The 18,241-nt window shown below is 40.4% G+C and overlaps 1 protein-coding gene across 1 annotated transcript; it reads left to right on the forward strand.

Annotated features, from left to right (window-relative positions):
• Positions 1-7,923: 7,923 nt before the first annotated feature.
• On the forward strand, positions 7,924-9,141 carry LOC130927293 (trace amine-associated receptor 13c-like). Its single transcript, XM_057853006.1, has 2 exons — positions 7,924-8,096; positions 8,261-9,141. The coding sequence occupies exons 1-2, from the start codon at positions 7,924-7,926 to the stop codon at positions 9,066-9,068; spliced, it is 981 nt and encodes a 326-aa protein (XP_057708989.1). The 3' UTR covers positions 9,069-9,141.
• The last annotated feature ends 9,100 nt before the right edge of the window (positions 9,142-18,241 follow it).

The following is an 18,241-nucleotide window of genomic DNA, read 5'->3' on the forward strand; positions in this document are numbered from 1 at the left end:
AACATTTTGAATAATAAATATAATTAATTACCTGAGTTTAATGGCTGGGTTGAAATAAAAGCGGTGCGCGACGTCTGTAAACGGGGGTTTCCAGGGTAAAACGAACAAATTAAAAATAGTTCGGGAGCTTAATGCGCCATGAATCTGCTATGGCAGCATGTAGACATATTGTTCTATCAAACACAACAGTTGTTTTGGCTTAAAATACAGCAGTTTCTTTTAAAGAGGAGTGCAAGAGCAGAAACTGCTTTTCAGTCTTGTCTGTGTTTTCCGCCAAATACGATTCTTTACCTTCTTTTTATGGCTAGGTTGAAACAAAAGCGGTTGCGCGACGTCTGTAAACAGGGGTTTCCAGGGCAAAATGGACAAATTGAAAATAGTTTGGGGGGCTTAATGCGCCATGAATCTGCAATGGCAGCATGTAGACATATTGTTCTATCAAACACAACAGTTGTTTTGGCTTAAAACACAGAAGTTTATTTTAAAGAGGAGTGCAAGAGCAGAAACCGCTTTTTTAGTCTCGTCTGTGTTTTCCGCCATATAAATCAATTGTAGCCTGGCAGTTAAAGCCTCAATTTCATACAGCTCTCACAACTTATGCTCCCATTGCACCAGTGTGGGAGGCTGCGGATTCCTCCATTTAATAGTCACCAGTTTCCTGGCCACCATTGTATGTGCAAAAGATACTTTTGTTCCTCCGTAAAGACATCTACAGGGGTTAGAGCCAGGAGAAACTGTTTTGAGGTAAACTCTAAGACAACACCCAAGACTCTGTCAATTAAGTCCTTTCTAAAAAATTATGTAACTTCAGGCAGTCCCAAAACATGTGAGTATGGTAACCAATCATCCCACAGTCCCTCCAGCACTTCATTACATATGGGTCATTTACAAATTTAGAGACAGTCAGGGGTGTGCTGAAGAACCTTGTGTTTGTTTTCCAATCAAAGTCTTTCCATGTGTTACTATTAATCCCTTTATGGCAGACATGTCCAAAGTCCGGCCCGGGGGCCAAATGCGGCCCATGGTCAAATTTCATCCGGCCCCCAGCCTCTGTCATAAAATCAATAACGTCTGGCCCGCACACAGACTTAATAAATTGGTCAGCAGTACTGCAAGCAGCATATGAAGTAGCTTACACACGAAATGCTGCTCCTCATTTATCCACTAAAAGGCAGCAGCACTTTAACCCTTTATTGCCAAATGTATCACATTTGATACACCTAGAATTTCATTATTTTGAGACTAATTTAGAATTATGACATTTCTTTTTGAAAAAAAAAAAAATGATGGATGCAAGTCAACACATGCATCTGCAAGTTCCATGAGAAAAAAACATGATTTAGCATGGGTTATAGATATTAGAGCGCTTATTACACATATTCATTTTGACTTTTCTTTTTACAAATGTGAAAAATACTTTTCATTAGGACCTTATTTTTCAATTTTTGGGATTCTCTGATAATTGCTTCATGTTGCAAGTATTTAAGGGATAAGCAACATTACTCCGTGTGACCCATTACTGCCATTTTCTAAAATGGCGACAATTAACAAAAAAAAAGAAAGTTGACTGTGATGGCCGACGCTTCAAGGATAGGTGGAAATTGGACTATTTCTTCACTAAAATACGCAACAACTGTGTCTTGCCTCATTTGTAAAGAGACAGTCGCTGTTTTTAAAGATTTCAATGTGAGGCGATATTACCAAACAAGACACGCCGACATGTACGACAAGATTACAGGGAAGATACGCAGCGAGAAATTGAAGCAACTTGATGCTAGTTTAATTTCACAGCAGTAGTATTTCGCAAGAGCCCGTGAGTCGAAAGAGAACGCCACAAAGGCTAGTTGCGAGATTGTTGAAATTATTCATTAAAAAAATAATAAAGCAAATGTGACACACTAAATGGCTTGCTAAATTTTGCTTAAATATATTGTTCTAAGTAAAGGACGTCAGCCAAGGTCGGCCCCCCACATTTTTACCACGCCAAATCTGGCCCCCTTTGCAAAAAGTTTGGACACCCCTGCTTTATGGCAACCAATACACATTTTTCTCCATTACGAATCCTCAATTATAACAATTTGTTTTTGATATAAAAAGGATTACAAAGCTGGCCAAAAGTATTGGCACCCCTGCGATTTTGTCAGATAATGCTCAATTTCTCCCAGAAAGTGATTGCAGTTACAAATGGTTTGGTGGTAGTATCTTCATTTATTTTGCTTGCAATGAAAAAACACAAAAGACAATGAGAAAAAAAAATTTGAATCTTTATCATTTTAAACAAAACTCCAAAAATGGGCCGGACCAAAGTATTTGCACCCTCAGCCTAATACTTGGTCGCACACCCTTTAGACAAAATAACTGTGAACAACCGCCTCCGGTATCCATCATTGAGTTTCATACAATGCTTTGCTGGAATTTTAGACAGTTCTTCTTTGGCCAACTGCTCCAGGAGTCTGAGATTTGAAGGATGCCTTCTCCAAACTGCCATTTTCAGATCTCTTCACAGGTGTTCTATGAGATTCAGGTCTGGACTCATTGCTGGCCACTTTAGAAGTCTCCAGTGCTTTCTCTCAAACCATTTTCTCGTGCTTTTTGAAGTGTGTTTTTTTGTCATTGTCCTGCTAGAAGACCCATGACCTGTGAGGTAGAGCCTAGTTCGGGCCTAAAAAATCCAGCCCGACCCGACACGGCCCGCTGGTATTGAGGCCCGACCCGGCCCGAGCTCGATCACTTAACTAGATTTGCAGGCCCGAGCCCGAAAAACCCGATTTTTGTTTTTTTTTTTTGTTTTTTTTTTTGAGTGACGCGGAAAAAACGCAGCAGCAGCAATTTATTTTCATTTCTTCGAGTTGGCAGAAAAAAACGCAAGTTTTCTTAATGTTTAAATAATCTTTTTAGAATTATCAAAGCATTCACACAACGAAATAACGCTGGGAAAGTTTGTTAAACATATTTCTGAGTGTGTGGGACATTGTTCTCACATGGACGCGCCTCTCTGACAAGGAGAGGGAACAAGAGAGGGCGGCGCCTCGGCCGTGCGCAAACTACAGCGGGAGGACAAGAAGCAAAAGCGGCCGGCGCCACGGCGTTCGTGCACACGCACAAGCAAAAGCGCAATACAGAGAGCCTGCTCTCCATTTTTTAAATTTATTTTATTATTATTTTTTTTTTGAGTGACGCGGAAAAAACGCAGCAGCAGCAATTTATTTTCATTTCTTCGAGTTGGCAGAAAAAAACGCAAGTTTTCTTAATGTTTAAATAATCTACATATTTTTTTGAGAATTATCAAAGCATTCACACAACGAAATAACGCTGGGAAAGTTTGTTAAACATATTTCTGAGTGTGTGGGATATTGTTCTCACATGGACGCGCCTCTCTGACAAGGAGAGGGAACAGGAGAGGGCGGCGCCTCGGCCGTGCAGCGGGAGGACAAGAAGAAAAAGCGGCCGGCGCCACGACGTTCGTGCACACGCACAAGCAAAAGCGCAATACAGAGAGCATGCTCTCCATTTTTTTTTTTTTTTTTTTTTAATAATTTATTAGTCCGGCATGGCGGCCCGACCCGACCTGACCCGAACGTGAATGCTAAAATTGTGGGCCGGGTTCGGGTTCGGGCACAAAATCTAACCTCTACTGTGAGGGAGACCCAGCTTTCTCACACTGGGCCCTACATTTGAAACAGAATTTGTAGTAGTCTTCACAATGGGTGAAAGTGGGCCAGAACTAGGGATGGGAATTGATAGGATTTTTACGATTCCGATTCCATTATCGATATTGCTTAACGATTCGATTCTTTATCGATTCTCTTTTCGATTCTAATTTGGGGAAAAAGAACAACAAACGTTTTGATTGGCATCGAGTTTGTTTAATCAGAAGTCACCTTACAAACTCACAACGAGATCAAAAGAGGCCCAAAGCCTCAATGTTAACTGTGGCAATAAGTGGCAAATACACAAGAATTTGTAACATTTCACTGAAACATTTATCTAATAGAAATAAAAAATATTGGTATATATTGGCAGATAGGTTGTTGTTCTGCCTTTGGCAATATGTGTTAAAGCAGGGGTCCCCAAACTTTTTCCTGTGAGGGCCACATAACTTTTCCCTTCTCTGATGAGGGGCCGGGGTCAGTTTGTAACAGAAAAAGTGTGACGATTGCAGAAGTGCATAAATGTAAAAAGTTATTGTTTTTCAGAAAGCCACAATCAAATAACCCTTTCTGGATTCTTTATAATAATAATTATTATTATTATTAATAAAAATACTATTAATCAAATAGATAATAACCAAATAACCCTCTCTGAATTCTTCAAGGAAAAGGCCAGGAAATAAATAACACGATTGAGAAAAAAAAAAAATTCAAAATGGCCGGACCAAATGTGGAGGCGGGCCGTATTTGGGCCGCGGGCCGCAGTTTGGGTCAACGTGTATTATTTTACCATTACATTGAATTGCATGCCTTTTAGTTTTTGTGGCGCTTACACGCTCCCAAGGAGAACGCGCTCGTGAAGAAGAGCGTGCTTACACCCAAAGAAGAAATGCCGCATCCATATGAGTGAGCTAGTGAGAGAGGGAAACACTTCTACGAGCCTACGTTCTTTGTTAATGTTAATATATACAGAGGCAACGCCTGTATGTATCATCTTTTGTGTTGTTGTTGTTGTGTTTCCACTCGCGATTGGACACTTAAATCCAGTTGTGTAGTGGTTTGAACGATGTGCTAATGCTAGCGAACGAATGCTAACCATTTCTTATTACTGTTATTAGCAGCTAATCTGTGCTGATTTACGTTGATGCAAACCTGTTTGTTATTGGGGACAGCGCAGTCGTATTCCCTCCCGATGCAGTTATCTCCACCTTGCAATGACTGCAAGTCGCTTTGTTGTAATTTTTCCTTGTGAAGCGAAGACACACTTTCAAGCGTTTGAACCTACGTGCTGTCATTGTTATGTTTATGGCTGCAATGCTCGTGCTTACCCGTCGTAACCTTTCATTTTCACACTCTTTCCTGGTGAAGTGTAGTCAAACTTTGGAGCGAGTGGTTCTTGGCGCCATGCTAGTTTGATGCGTCTGGACAACAACACACGTCACGACGCAATACGCGTCTTTAGGAATCGTTAAACGGATCGTTAAGGTTTTTTCATTGTGATGTCGAGGCCTCGAAACACTCGGAACCGGTTCCGAATTGGAATCGGATTTCGATTCCCATCCCTAGCCAGAACGGTCAGGAACGCAGTTCCAGTATAAGAATCAGGGCCAGAACGCAGTTCCGGTATAAGATTCAGGGCCGGGATGCTGTTCTAGTATAAGATTGAGGGCCGGAATGCTGTTCCGGTACATGGTGCTTTGATTCCGAAAATATGACAGCAACTGACAAAACGCTATGTAAAAAAAATAAAATAAAATAAAATAAAATGCTAGGCTGCCACACATGCATTTCATCTCCGAGAAGAAAACAATCTACCAACATCAGATTTCCATACACAAGTGTTAACAACAAGCATTATAAAGTGCTTGTGTAGCATAATCCGTTTCCACCAATATTTATTATTTATTTTATTCCATGGACGACATGGAAGTTTCCCCAGCTGCTGCAGTTATCTGAGTCTGACGATGATGAGTCACGTCAATGTGCGACTGCACGCAGCAAAGCAAAACTCCTGGACTCATTTATCCGTTGAATTGGCTGACATATTGACATGTGATCAGCAGAAATAGTTAGCTCTGATTGGTTCAAATGTGCATGTTTTCTGGAGCAGCAAAAAAAAAAAAAAAAGGTTGAATTGATGCGACAAAAAGGGGCAATGCAACATAAAATGGATCAAATATTTAAGAGCAATGAAAGAGTTGGGAGGCTTATTTATCGTATTTACTTTTATTTGCTCTGATGGGGAGGTTCAGAACATCTTAGCTGTCAATGTGAACTTTGGACTTATATTTGTTCATTTATGTTAGGCTACTAATCCATTTCCTTATGATTTAAAAAACTCAATGTTTGCGCGATATTCAAAATAATAGTATATTTCATTTCACTCTGCATAATATAAGTAATTTGTACTTATTTTTCTGAATGTGTTACTTATATCTTTATTATTTAAAAAAAAAAGTAAATGTTTATATTAACTTCAATTTTAATATACATCCTATGTTCTTAAGTAGTTAAAATTGAGATTTGACATTTCGTATGTTAGGAAATGAGGGAAAATAGGAGATGGAGGTTGGGGTTATTACTGTTTTTGTTGCATTTTATTTTGCAAGTCATTGAAAAAATACCATTTTGAATGAAAATCAGTTTTTGTATGTGTTATAAAAATAACTATGCTAAAACAGTATTCTTTGTATTTCAGTAGTTTAAGAAGTTTGATACCCCCCCCCCCCCCCCCCCCAAAAAAAAATAATAATGAAAGAAAAAAATTAATAAATCCATGAAATTTCTGGCTCCGTGGCGACCTTCATGTCGGGGAATTCCGGCAAGAAATTCTAGCCATTTTCACCCCTGGTCTTCACACTTCATAATGCCATACACACGCTCAAGCAGTCCAGAGCCAGAGGCAGCATTGCAACCCCTAAACATCAGGGAACCTCTGCCATGTTTGACCGTGGGGGCCTTGTTCTTTTCTTTGGCCTCGTTTTTCTCCTGTAAACTCGCTGTCGATGCCTTTTCCCCAAAAAGCTCTACTTTTGTCTCATCTGACCAAAGTACATTCTTCCAAAATGTTTTTGGCTTTCTCAGGTAAGTTTTGGCAAACTCCAGCCAGGATTTTTTCTGTCTCTGGGTCAGAAGTGGGGTCTTCCTGGGTATCCTACCATAGAGTCCCTTATCATTCAGACGCCGACGGATAGTACGGGTTGACACTGTTGTACCCTCGGACTGCAGAACAGCTTATATTGTTCGTTATCCACCATCCGCACAATCTTTCGATGAAATCTCTCGTCAATTTTTCCTTTCCGTCCACATCTAGGGAGGTTAGCCACAGTGCCATGGGGTTTACACTTATTGATGACACTGCGCACGGTAGACACAGGAACATTCAGGTCTTTGGAGATGGACTTGTAGCCTTGAGATTGCCAATGCTTCCTCACAATTTTGCTTCTCAAGTCCTCAGACAGTTGTTTGGTCTTCTTTCTTTTCTCAATGCTAAATGTAGTACACACAAGGACACAGGACAGAGGTTGAGTCAACTTCAATCCATTTTAACAGGCTGCAAGTTTGATTTAGTTTTTGCCACCACCTGTTATGTTACTTGAAGGCGTGGCGCAGTGTCTGTGGAGAGTGTCCCGTCAATATCATTACGAAGTCTATGGATAGTGTTAAAAGAACACCCAAATCGACATCGATCAACTCAAAAATAATTTACACCAAAAAACATCACAGATTTTGCTGTGTACGGCAACCTCAGATTGACAAAAGTCATACAATTTGTGCAATTATGTTACGTATATATTAAGCAATGCTTTTTCATAAGTGTTTTAATTGACTCTCTTACATGATGAATACAAAAATATATTCAGTATTTAGTAAAAACACAAAGCTAATGTGTATATACAATGAAAAACACCTATTTAAAAGTTAAAATATTTAAAAGTTAAAAAAGTGCATGTGCATTTTCTGAGTATATCAGAAGCTTCCAAAGAAATAAAAGCATCATTTTGATAGGCAAGGTCACAGCGGTCATCTGGCTCGATAATGCCGGAGATTCAAACTTTCGTTGCAATGAAACTCCTTGATTATTACTATTAAGGCCATTTTAGGAATATATAAAATTGGGTAAATGAGCATCTGGGGTCTGGCACTCATCATGACATCATATTTTGGCAACATTGACCAATCACAATTGCTTGAGGGAGGGGATAAGAACACATAAAGTAAGATGGACAACATAGAGGTTTAGGCAGAACGCTGTTCGACCTCAAGGTTCTCCATGGACACAGAGGAACAATCAGATCTCTGCTTCCCACAGCTAGGCAACATCTCCTGCAGGAAGCCAACGTCTGATTGGTCTCAGAGTTTTCTTTTCATAGTCCTCCTACCCACCACATGCATCTTCACTGTGCTGCTCAACCTGCTCGTCGTCATCTCAATCTCCCACTTCAGGCACATGCTCTTTTTCTCTGAACCTAACATTAGATTGCGACAGCAGTGAAATGTTCCAATGTGTTAAATGATGTATCCACTTAATTGTAATTGACCGGAAAGGGTTTTTAATAATAACAAGTTGTTTGCATTATTGATTGTTTTATGTGTGTGTGTTTGTGCAGGCAGCTCCACACTCCAACCAACCTCCTCCTCCTCTCCCTCGCCGTCTCTGACGTCCTGGTGGGCTTGGTGGGGATGCCAATTGTGATCACCATGAGCATATCCTGCTGGTTTCTTGGTGACATTGCATGTACTCTGTTGAGTTACCTGACTTTAATTTGTCAGTCTGCCTCAGTAGGAAACATGGTGCTGATATCAGCCGACCGTTTTGTGGCTATTTGTGATCCTCTGCATTATACTGCCAAAGTCACCGTGAAAAAAATTCAAATTTGTATTAGTCTCTGTTGGTCGGCTGCTGTTATCCATTGTGGGATTGTTTTGAAGGAAGAATTGGCTCATCCTGAAATCGGTAACGCTTGCCTTGGAGAGTGTTTTTGCCATATTGACATTATCGGGGGCATTCTGGACATTATCGTGAACTTCTTTCTTCCTCTCGGCGTCATTGTCATTCTTTACACAAGAGTTTTTGTAGTTGCAGTGTCTCAGGCGAGAGCCATGCGCTCTCGCGATAAATGTGTTAAATTACAACATTCTGCCCCTTTCAGAGCAAAGAAATCTGAGCTGAAGGCCGCCAAGACTCTGGGTATTGTCGTCCTGGTCTTTCTGATGTGTTTCTGTCCGTACAATATCGTCAGTCTGATGGCTTATCATGAGAACGTGATGAATTATGTTGCTTATTTGTATAGTTTGAACTCGTGTGTGAACCCGTTGATATATGCTGTGTTCTACCCCTGTTTTAGAAGAGCTTTTAAGAACATTGTCACTTTGCGCGTACTGCAGCCTGGCTCCTCTGGTACCAACATACTGTAATCTCATTGTGCTCACCTTCAAATTTAATGCCCTCTGAATAACCACATTGACGTGCGTGTGTTGCTGCAAGTTGTTTTACTCTAATGTGTTTTGAATCACCTAACTTTCCTCTTTGACTTTTCAAGTGTTTGCTTTAGTAAGCACAGTACTTTATGCATTTTAGAAAATAAATGTGTTTTAATTTGTGATGCTCCGCAGCCTCACCTCCCTCTTTCCAGCAATTGGATCCATCACGTCTGCCTCGCCCTGACCAAGCTGCTACATCCAGTCTACATTGTTTTGTAGTTCTTCTCCCGTATATACAATGTTGGACTGATAATAAATTAGTCAATATTCCACCTTCAAAAAAGGTCAAGGAGCATCATTTATGAATTAGCATTTATGGAAAAGCATGATTTACATATTTATATGTATGTTTATTATAACCAACATAAATGTGGTATGTATTCTGCATATTCATAGTGTTTATTATATTTTGTGTAGATTATGCATAAAGTACATACAGTATTTCATAACGCACTTTACATTAAATATTGTTCAATAAGAGTGAAAGGCCTTTACAGACTGCCTGTAGATTTGTCATTTGTTTTTTGTCTCATTGCATGTTTGAAATAAATCTTTTATTATAAAATAAACCGAATGTCACTTTTACTCTCTGTGATATGTTTAAGATAAACATCACGTGGACTGAATTAGCCACTCTGACAGCAAACAAATATAAGATAATCATATATTATTAAATATATTATATATTTGTTAGCAGCAGACACAAAGAAGGACCATCAAGAAAGTAGTTTTATTTTCATCAAGTTGACAATGTTAAAAGCAGAATGACGTCACCGTTTTACTACAAATATAAATTTATTTTAGCACCAACTAATTGTGGAGTTTGGGTTTGTCCACATACCATATTTCTATTAGGTAAATGCCAGAATATTGAGAAAGAATTTTGAGGGGCAAATGTCCAGAACTCATTATCAAAGTAAGTGGTGGTTTAGTGGTTAGCACGTCCGCCTCACAGTTCTGACATTAAGGGTTTAATCCCGACCTTCCAGTGTGGAGTTTGCATGTTCTCCCTGTGCCTGTGTGGGTTTGTCTCCGCCCACAACTCAAAAACATGTATGGAAAGCTTTTGAATTGTCCTTTGGTGTGCGTGTGAGGCAAATGGTTGTCTCATTGTGCCCTGTGATTGGCTGGCAACCAATTCTGGGTGTAACCCGGCCATGGGTGTTCAGTGCGAGCGTTTTGCCTGATTTGCGCCTCAAAATAATTTTTTGTAAGTAGAGAAAAAAAGAATAGGTGCACGAATGCGAGCAGTTTTTACCCCTGTAATCCGCGTTTTGCTCCTGTAAAATATAAGATATTTTAGAGGAAATTAGCAAGAGAGGTGCAGCAGAAGAAGCTGTCTAGGTCAACCTGTGAATATCGATGTTAATGATTCTCAACCTGAGATTACATACATTTAATTAGTATTTATTTGGAACCATTTCCTTAAAATTGTATGACTTGGATCAAATGGTTTTGATATCTTTTCACAAGATTTGCCCATTCCTTTAAACAGAAGTTGTCCAATTGAGCCAAATCTGGGATTTGCACTCGCCATTTCAGGTGTGCCCAAACTTTTTTTTTTTTTTTTTTTTTTTTTTTGGGTGGGGGGGACTTTGTTTTTATTGAACACACAGCAGAATACAACACAAAAGAATCCTTGACAACATCATCAATAGTCTACAAAAGATATACATACAGTGTGGCAAATAAATATTTAGTCAACCACCAATTTAGCAAGTTCTCCTATTTGAAAAGATTAGAGAGGCCTGTAATTGTCAACATGGGTAAACCTTAACCATGAGAGACAGAATGTGAAAAAAAAATAAACACAGAAAATCACATTAATTGATTTTTAAAGAATTTATTTCCAAATTAGAGTGGAAAATAAGTATTTGGTCACCTACAAACAAGCAAGATTTCTGGATGTCAAAGAGGTCTAACTTCTTCTAACGAGGTCTAAAGAGGCTCCACTTGTTACCTGTATTAATGGCACCTGTTTTAACTTATTATCGGGATAAAAGACACCGGTCCACAACTCAGTCAGTCACACTCCAAACTCCACTATGGCCAAGACCAAAGAGCTGTCGAAGGACACCAGAGACAAAATTGTAGACCTGCGCTTGCCTGGCACGGCCAGCCTCTTCTCCCTGTGTTTTTCAAACACTGAGAGTATAGTCTGGGACCCAGCCCATTAACGGCCTCTCGAGCAAGTCCAAAATCAATCGACAAATCAGATTCGTTTATTTGCGTGACGTATTCTTAACGAGCAACGTCACTCTTCTGCGTCGGAAGTCGTCTCCACAACAACACAGATGGCGAACAGGAGAGCCGAGAATATGTTCCAATCCACGGTAAAAATCAGTTTTAAATTACTAAAAACACATCGACACAAGTCATTGACAACAGTCTGTCTCGCGCTACCCATGTTGAATAAACTCCGCTCTCCTCATAATGTTTACTTCAGCGCGCAAGTCCCTCGTCCCGCCCGTCGCTGATTGGTCCACTCCGCTGTCTGTTTGCTGTGGCTTGCGCTGCCCTGGAAATTTTATCCGCTTAATGGTGGCCAGACTCAATAGCTAGAACAGCGGTGAGTCTGGAGTACCAGGCTAGGAACAGCGGTGAGTCTGGAGTAACAGGCTAGACCTGCGCCAGGCTGGGAAGACTGAATCTGCAATAGGTAAAACGCTTGGTGTAAAGAAATCAACTGTGGGAGCAATTATTAGAAAATGGAAGACATACAAGCTCACTGATAATCTCCTTCGATCTGGGGCTCCATGCAAGATCTCACCCCGTGCCATAGTGCTTTAATTACTTGGTATGATTTGGGGAAAACTCCCACGAAGAATAGTCGACAAAAAAGATAGCAATAGTATTCCAAATCCGTGTTTTTTCACTCACTCGAAGATTCAGGAATTAGACCGATCGCATTGCAACGTTGCAACCGCGATCAGGCCGTCGAATCCACAAAATAGACTGATCCATAAAGCCGCTGTGGGACCGACAAATCCAGAAATTAGACTGATCCGAAACCAATATTACCGCCGCGGTGGGACCGTCGGATCGAGAAATTAGACGGCTCCCTTACTTGACTGAGGACCCAGGAAAAATGTCCGGGCGCCAGTTGTAACTTGTGGTAGGTAGGATAACAAAAAGGGGAGAAGCTTCCACTAATGCACATTAATTCACAAAGAAAAAAAATAATTCCACCTTGACCACTCACGTCACTCCACGTGTTACCATTTGACTGGAAATTGCATTAATAAGCAGCACATCGTGGCATTTTACTCCGCGAGTTTAGGCAGCAATACGCAATTGTTGTATAGACCCCACTCAACAACGTCACACAATGACGTGTCGCTGTATCCGGCCACCATATTGTCCGTCATTGTTTATCCGTATTCTCAATGGTTTCAATTTGTTGTGCAATTTATTGTGCAATTCATGGAAGCCCCGGTGCTTTCAGACGCTGTAAACTCATTGGATGCATTGCATAAAAGGCGTTATGTGGAAAAGCTTCGGTCGATCCATTTGCCAGATCCATATTTCATGCCTAAATCGATATTTTTCGACCTGCTGTCTTCGCCGTCTCTGCCTGACATCTGCTACCCTGATATTTACAACTATCTTGTCCACAGAAACTCGGCGTATTCTCACGAAAGTTTGAAAAACTTTAACAGCAGCACTCTAAGCAACATTACCCCTGTGCAGGGGTCGCATTAACCGAATATTTTCCGTCGTTGACCGGTTTTTTAAAACGGTGACGGAAAAAACTGAAGTCCGTCCGTCATTTTGACAGGTTGCAATTCACACCCCAGACCACAGGGTGGCATATTAATTAGCTATTGTCTCTCTTAATGCATGACGTCGTTGGCTGTTCTGTCAGAATATTGTAGCGTCACTGTGGTCTGGCGGCAGCACCGTGATTGACACATCAACGCGAGGTTCTTATTGGTGCACCCGGTGTGCCAGCGCGTCATCCAATTGGTGGACTAGATTGTCGCCTGTGTATAGACAAGTTTCCGAGGTACTTCCGGTTTACTTCCTTATGTCTTCCTTGCCCTTCCATTTCCTCCTGTTTACCGTTGAAGTCAATGGCGGTGGAATCGAAGTTGGGAGGTCTTTATACAAGATCCCGGGAATGTTATTTTGATGTAGGCGGGTGGAGAACCAAGCCAAGGCCTCCATGCTTTGTACCATGTCGATTTCCAAACCATGGGTGCTCGTACTCGTCATACAGGTGGGAGGGAAGGAGATGGACAAAACTGACAGCTCCTGCAGTCATGCCCCCGCTGTTATGGAAGGTAATGTGCTCTAAAAATACGAAACCTAAAATCTGGCGCATGAAACGACTTGTTGCCTTTGCTATTGATATTACGATGATGATTGTAATTACGAAGTTTAATCATTTTTACAACAACTAGCTTCTGCTACTGCTGCTAGCCGCCTGTTGCTAATCGTGTTTGAATGCACCGCATAAATCCAAGTGTTACAAGTTTTTATTCGTTTGTTTACAGCTGGGAAATGCTGTTATAAAAGAGAAGACAACTTGACTTGTACGTTGATGGACATATATCGAACATATATAGTTTGCGTTCCACAATGATGATGACAGCTCGACTCCCGGGAGAGGCCGAGAGAGGCAGGAATTGTGACGGACGGTGGTTCGCCGAGATCGTGTGATCCAACTACGAACTTGTGAAAGGTAGCGTCTTTAAATATATGCTATTGGAGCTGGAATTACCGAGGACGGGAAAAAAGCACATCTAAATGCCGCCGAGGGCCTCCGTGATGTCGCTATTTGTTCACGAGGCTCCGGAGCTCTGCGGTCTATTATCACATTCTCGTATGTTATTTTTGCATTTATTGACCTGTTTTGGAGTGCACCAATCGTTTTAAATAAAACAAGAAATTGAATCATGTCTAAATGTTTTATTGCGATCAATGCCTGCAATAAAAAAAAAGAATGACATACTATTTGTGTTTACATCATATGTACATAACCTTGTAGCATTTCCTTGTAACAAAACAATCCATGTCAGCCCCTCTGCAGTCGGAAAATGTAATATAACTTGTAATTTCACCACATTTTGGTCACTAATGGCCGTAGTATCAATCCATTCCTCACGTTAACACAGGCTGACCGTTGTTAATAATTTTGTCCATGAATGATCAACGAAGTGACACGAACTGCCATCCAATCTCATCTACGTGTCATCTAGGTCGGGCTGAATCAATTTTTGAAGATTCCATGGGTTTCTCTGGCTTGATTTCGTAGTTTTATCGTCGTCAATACACTGCTAATACACTGCTACTCGACCGGACCGGAAGTGCGAAGCAGACATTTTCCAAGATGGCGGCGCTCGTATTTCGCTCAGGAAACTTGTCTATAGACCCCAATCACATGATGTCACAACTCCGCCCCCTGACTGGAGCAGCCATATTGTCCGTCAGCTCGTCGTGTTTACACATTACCGCTACGTACATGCCTCCTATTACGGCGTGTTTTTCTGCTCGTTAACATTAATAATCAAAATGGCGAAGGCGTGTGTGGCGGTTGGTTGCAGTAACAGAGAAGATAGACGGAGAGACTTGAAGTTCTATCGTATTCTGAGAGACCCGAAGAGGAGAGCGAGATGGACTGCTGTAATTCGACAAGAAATCTGGGCACCAAACGATCCACAGACTATGTAGTAGTCATTTTATATCTGGTAAGATGCATTTAATATATATTTAGAAGATTTTGGGCTGACAACCACAATTAAGATCATTGTGTGACGTTGGTGATTGGGGTCTATATAGTTGCCTCTTTTTCTTTGGGAGTGGAGTTGTTTTGTTGGTGTTGTTGGCGGTAAGCAGAGTAAAAAGAGGGAGAAAAATACAACTTCCGTGTCTAATTTTTCGCCGCCAAACAAGCATTACAATATTAATTAAAATGAATGAAAACTAAATACTATTGAATATGTCATCATTATCATTTTAAAAATTTAAGTGACTGGTAAAAATAGATTATGACTGGATTTTTATGACCCTGTCAGTCAAAATGACAGACAACGAAAATGTCTAGCGCAACCTCTGCCCCTGTGTGACCCTTTACTTCCAATTGTCTAAAATGGCGACAATCAATAAAAAAAAAAAGTTGACTGCGATGGCCGACGCTCCAAGGATAGGTGGATATTGGACTATTTCTTCAATAAAATACGCAACAACTGTGTCTGCCTCATTTGCAAAGAGACAGTCGCTGTTTTCAAAGAGTTCGATGTGATGCAATATTACCAAACAAGACACGCTAACATGTACAACATTACGGGGAAGATATGCAGCGAGAAATTAAAGCAACTTGAAGCTAGTTTAATTTCACAGCAGCAGTATTTCGCAAGAGCCCGAGTGTCGAAAGAGAACGCCACAAAGACGAGATTGTTGAAATTATGAATGAAAAAAAAATAATAACAAAGCAAATGTGACACACAGAAGGGCTTGCTAAAATTTGTTTAAATATGTAAATGTATGTAAATTTTTGTGACGTCATGTGAGTGCTGTCATACGCTACACATTTGGAAACATCCCATTTATGTCATCACTGCGAGCCCACAAAACATGGCGCCAACTATCGGTCAAAATGTGTACTAAATATTATAAAATACTGCCATTGATTTGTTTCTAACAACATATTTTAGTACAAGAGAACAATTGTGGTTAATTAGAGCCTACATCTACTTAAGGTAGAGCATCACTTTAAGATGTTGGCTTGATGAGTCCCTTTACTTCAAAGATGGAGATAGTGTTCTAAAGTTTCCAAGACTCCCTCTTTTCCTGGACACCTTTCAACGAACACAGTACTCATTTTATAATGGATGAAGTTCTTGCCAGGTTCAGACAGCATCTTAACAAGTTATTCATTTTCTTATTTGATAGATTTCGGATTAAAAAGGCCATTTTCCGACAAGGAGCCCATGTTTTTCCTGAGTGGGGTTTATACTTGAATATGATTGTTAATTTGTTTGAACATATGCCATCTGGAAATTAAACTCATAGATGAATCACAGTTGTGAAAGCCAACAAATGTATTCCTGATATCTTGTCTGATTTCTTTTGACTTGCCATGATGTTACACAAAAAAGTTCACAAGTGCTTGGTGTGCCTTTGCTACATCCACAAGAGTGTCACTAATTCAATAAAATAATGTCATTAACCTACACTCAAAAAAAAAAAAATGAAAATGTATTTATGCAAGAACCTTATTTCAAGTGGTTACACACAACTGCTTTAAGTAACTATTACGTTTTGCACTTACAGTGGGGAGAACAAGTATTTGATACACTGCCAATATTATCAAATACTTGTTCTCCCCACTGTATATGAAAAACAACTAAAGCAATTCAAAACCTTTTACATGCAAAATGTGTAGCAACCTTTTGTTTTCTTACAATAGGACTGCTATTTTTAAGATATTCATTGTGGTGTTGTTAATATTCAGGTTGAGTGGGGACACTAGTGCAGAACATGGGCCTAATTGGCAATTGTACCCTTCTGTTGCTCTCGTGAGAGGCAACAGAGTGACTTTGCATTACTTTAGTATGCATAAAAGTCAAGGTCGCTATTATGCTTTTTTACCAAACACACTCCAGCTATTTACAGACAATACTGCTTCCAGTCGTGATGTCACTTCACCCACAAGTTTTTGCGCACTCTGCTAGGGGTGTCTGTGTTCAACTAACTTAATTGACACCGCGCCAAGAGCGATCTTAACACTGCTAGTGCAGAGACTTCATAATGATATTGACGTGGCGCGGGGCCGATTAATAGGGGGCCTATCGCTGTCAAATCTGACCGATTGGAAACACAGGCAAAGAGCTATTTACGTAGAAAATTCTTGTGAATAAATGCTTAAATCCCTGAAATTTTTTTTATAGATATGAAAAATCATCCGAAACATAAATGACTTACATAAAGCATCTAAACTACTTAAAGTGCCTGTGACACGAAAAAGCATGTTTATTTCATAATACACGCGGTATTTTATGCTCCTGAATGATATGGACCGCTTGGATGTGTGTGGAAGCGATCGCTATATTTATTTAGTTTTTTGAATCCCGCGCCAGGAAAATGAGTGACTTCCGGCTTCGGTCTTGCATTAAGGAGGAGGGCGCTGTGACGTGTACGGTAGAAGACGTCCTCTTCACGCTACAGTGTACTGTTGTGTATGAGGACGAAGGATTCAGCTGATTTTGCGGATTAATACGTTTATTTTTCGCATCACGCCAGCCAAACGGCTGCGGAAAAATCATTCTGTATGAGGGAGAGGCGTATGCGCCTTTTTGGAGTTTCAAAAGGTTCCCATTCACCGTGGATATTTACTGTGGGGCCATTGGACTTACGAGGAAGTGAGTAAACATCTTGTTTTGTATTATGTCAAATACGAATACAGCGATTACAAAGTAAACACTACAAACTTTCTTTAAATGAAGGACTACTTACGTTTGATCATTGATAGGCATGTAAAAAGCTCTCCTAATGCTCATTAGCAGCAGCACGTTAGCTGCACAACAACTCCAGCAACCCTCCTCCGGGGAACGAACTGTAAATTGCTCTCCGCCGGGCGGTTTGCCGATCCGCGAAGACAATCGACAACCGGGTCGTCATGTCAAATAATCCAGGATAGTTATGTGTGATTTTCTGCTTCGAAGACTTTGAAACATCACTCGGTTCGGGTTAGCATGTCGGCTAGCTGTCACGCCTTCTGGTTTGTTTACATTCTCCGAAGCCGGGGAAGGGAAATGACATATGTCCGATTTAGGTGTCATAAAATATCGTTCGGGAGGTGCGACAGTAAAAGTGAAGTCGACAGTTTTGACCATTATGGAGTAATTTTGCCATGTCGTCCTGAATAAATGCATTTTTATTATTTCATATTCCATTCAGCACAAGACTGTTATTGTCGAGACCATGCCATTTATTTAGCAATTGGGGAAAATACTTGGATAAAAAGAATATCCTGTAAAAATATTGAAGTAAAGAGACAGAAACAATGACATTTTGCCGCTCTCTTTGTCGCGTTTTCCTCGTTGTGAATAGTTCCCCCTCAACGGGCTGACTGGTCCTTCTCAAGCCATTTATATAGCTATTGG

The sequence above is a fragment of the Corythoichthys intestinalis genome, chromosome 12, assembly GCF_030265065.1.
Source record: "Corythoichthys intestinalis isolate RoL2023-P3 chromosome 12, ASM3026506v1, whole genome shotgun sequence".
Taxonomy (NCBI): domain Eukaryota; kingdom Metazoa; phylum Chordata; class Actinopteri; order Syngnathiformes; family Syngnathidae; genus Corythoichthys; species Corythoichthys intestinalis.

Coding starts and splice junctions, on each gene's coding strand:
- LOC130927293 (XM_057853006.1), top strand. CDS start 7,924: ATGGACACAGAGGAACAATCAGATCTCTGCTTCCCACAGCTAGGCAAC. Junction 8,097..8,260: donor ATCTCAATCTCCCACTTCAG/GCACATGCTCTT, acceptor GTGTTTGTGCAG/GCAGCTCCACACTCCAACCA.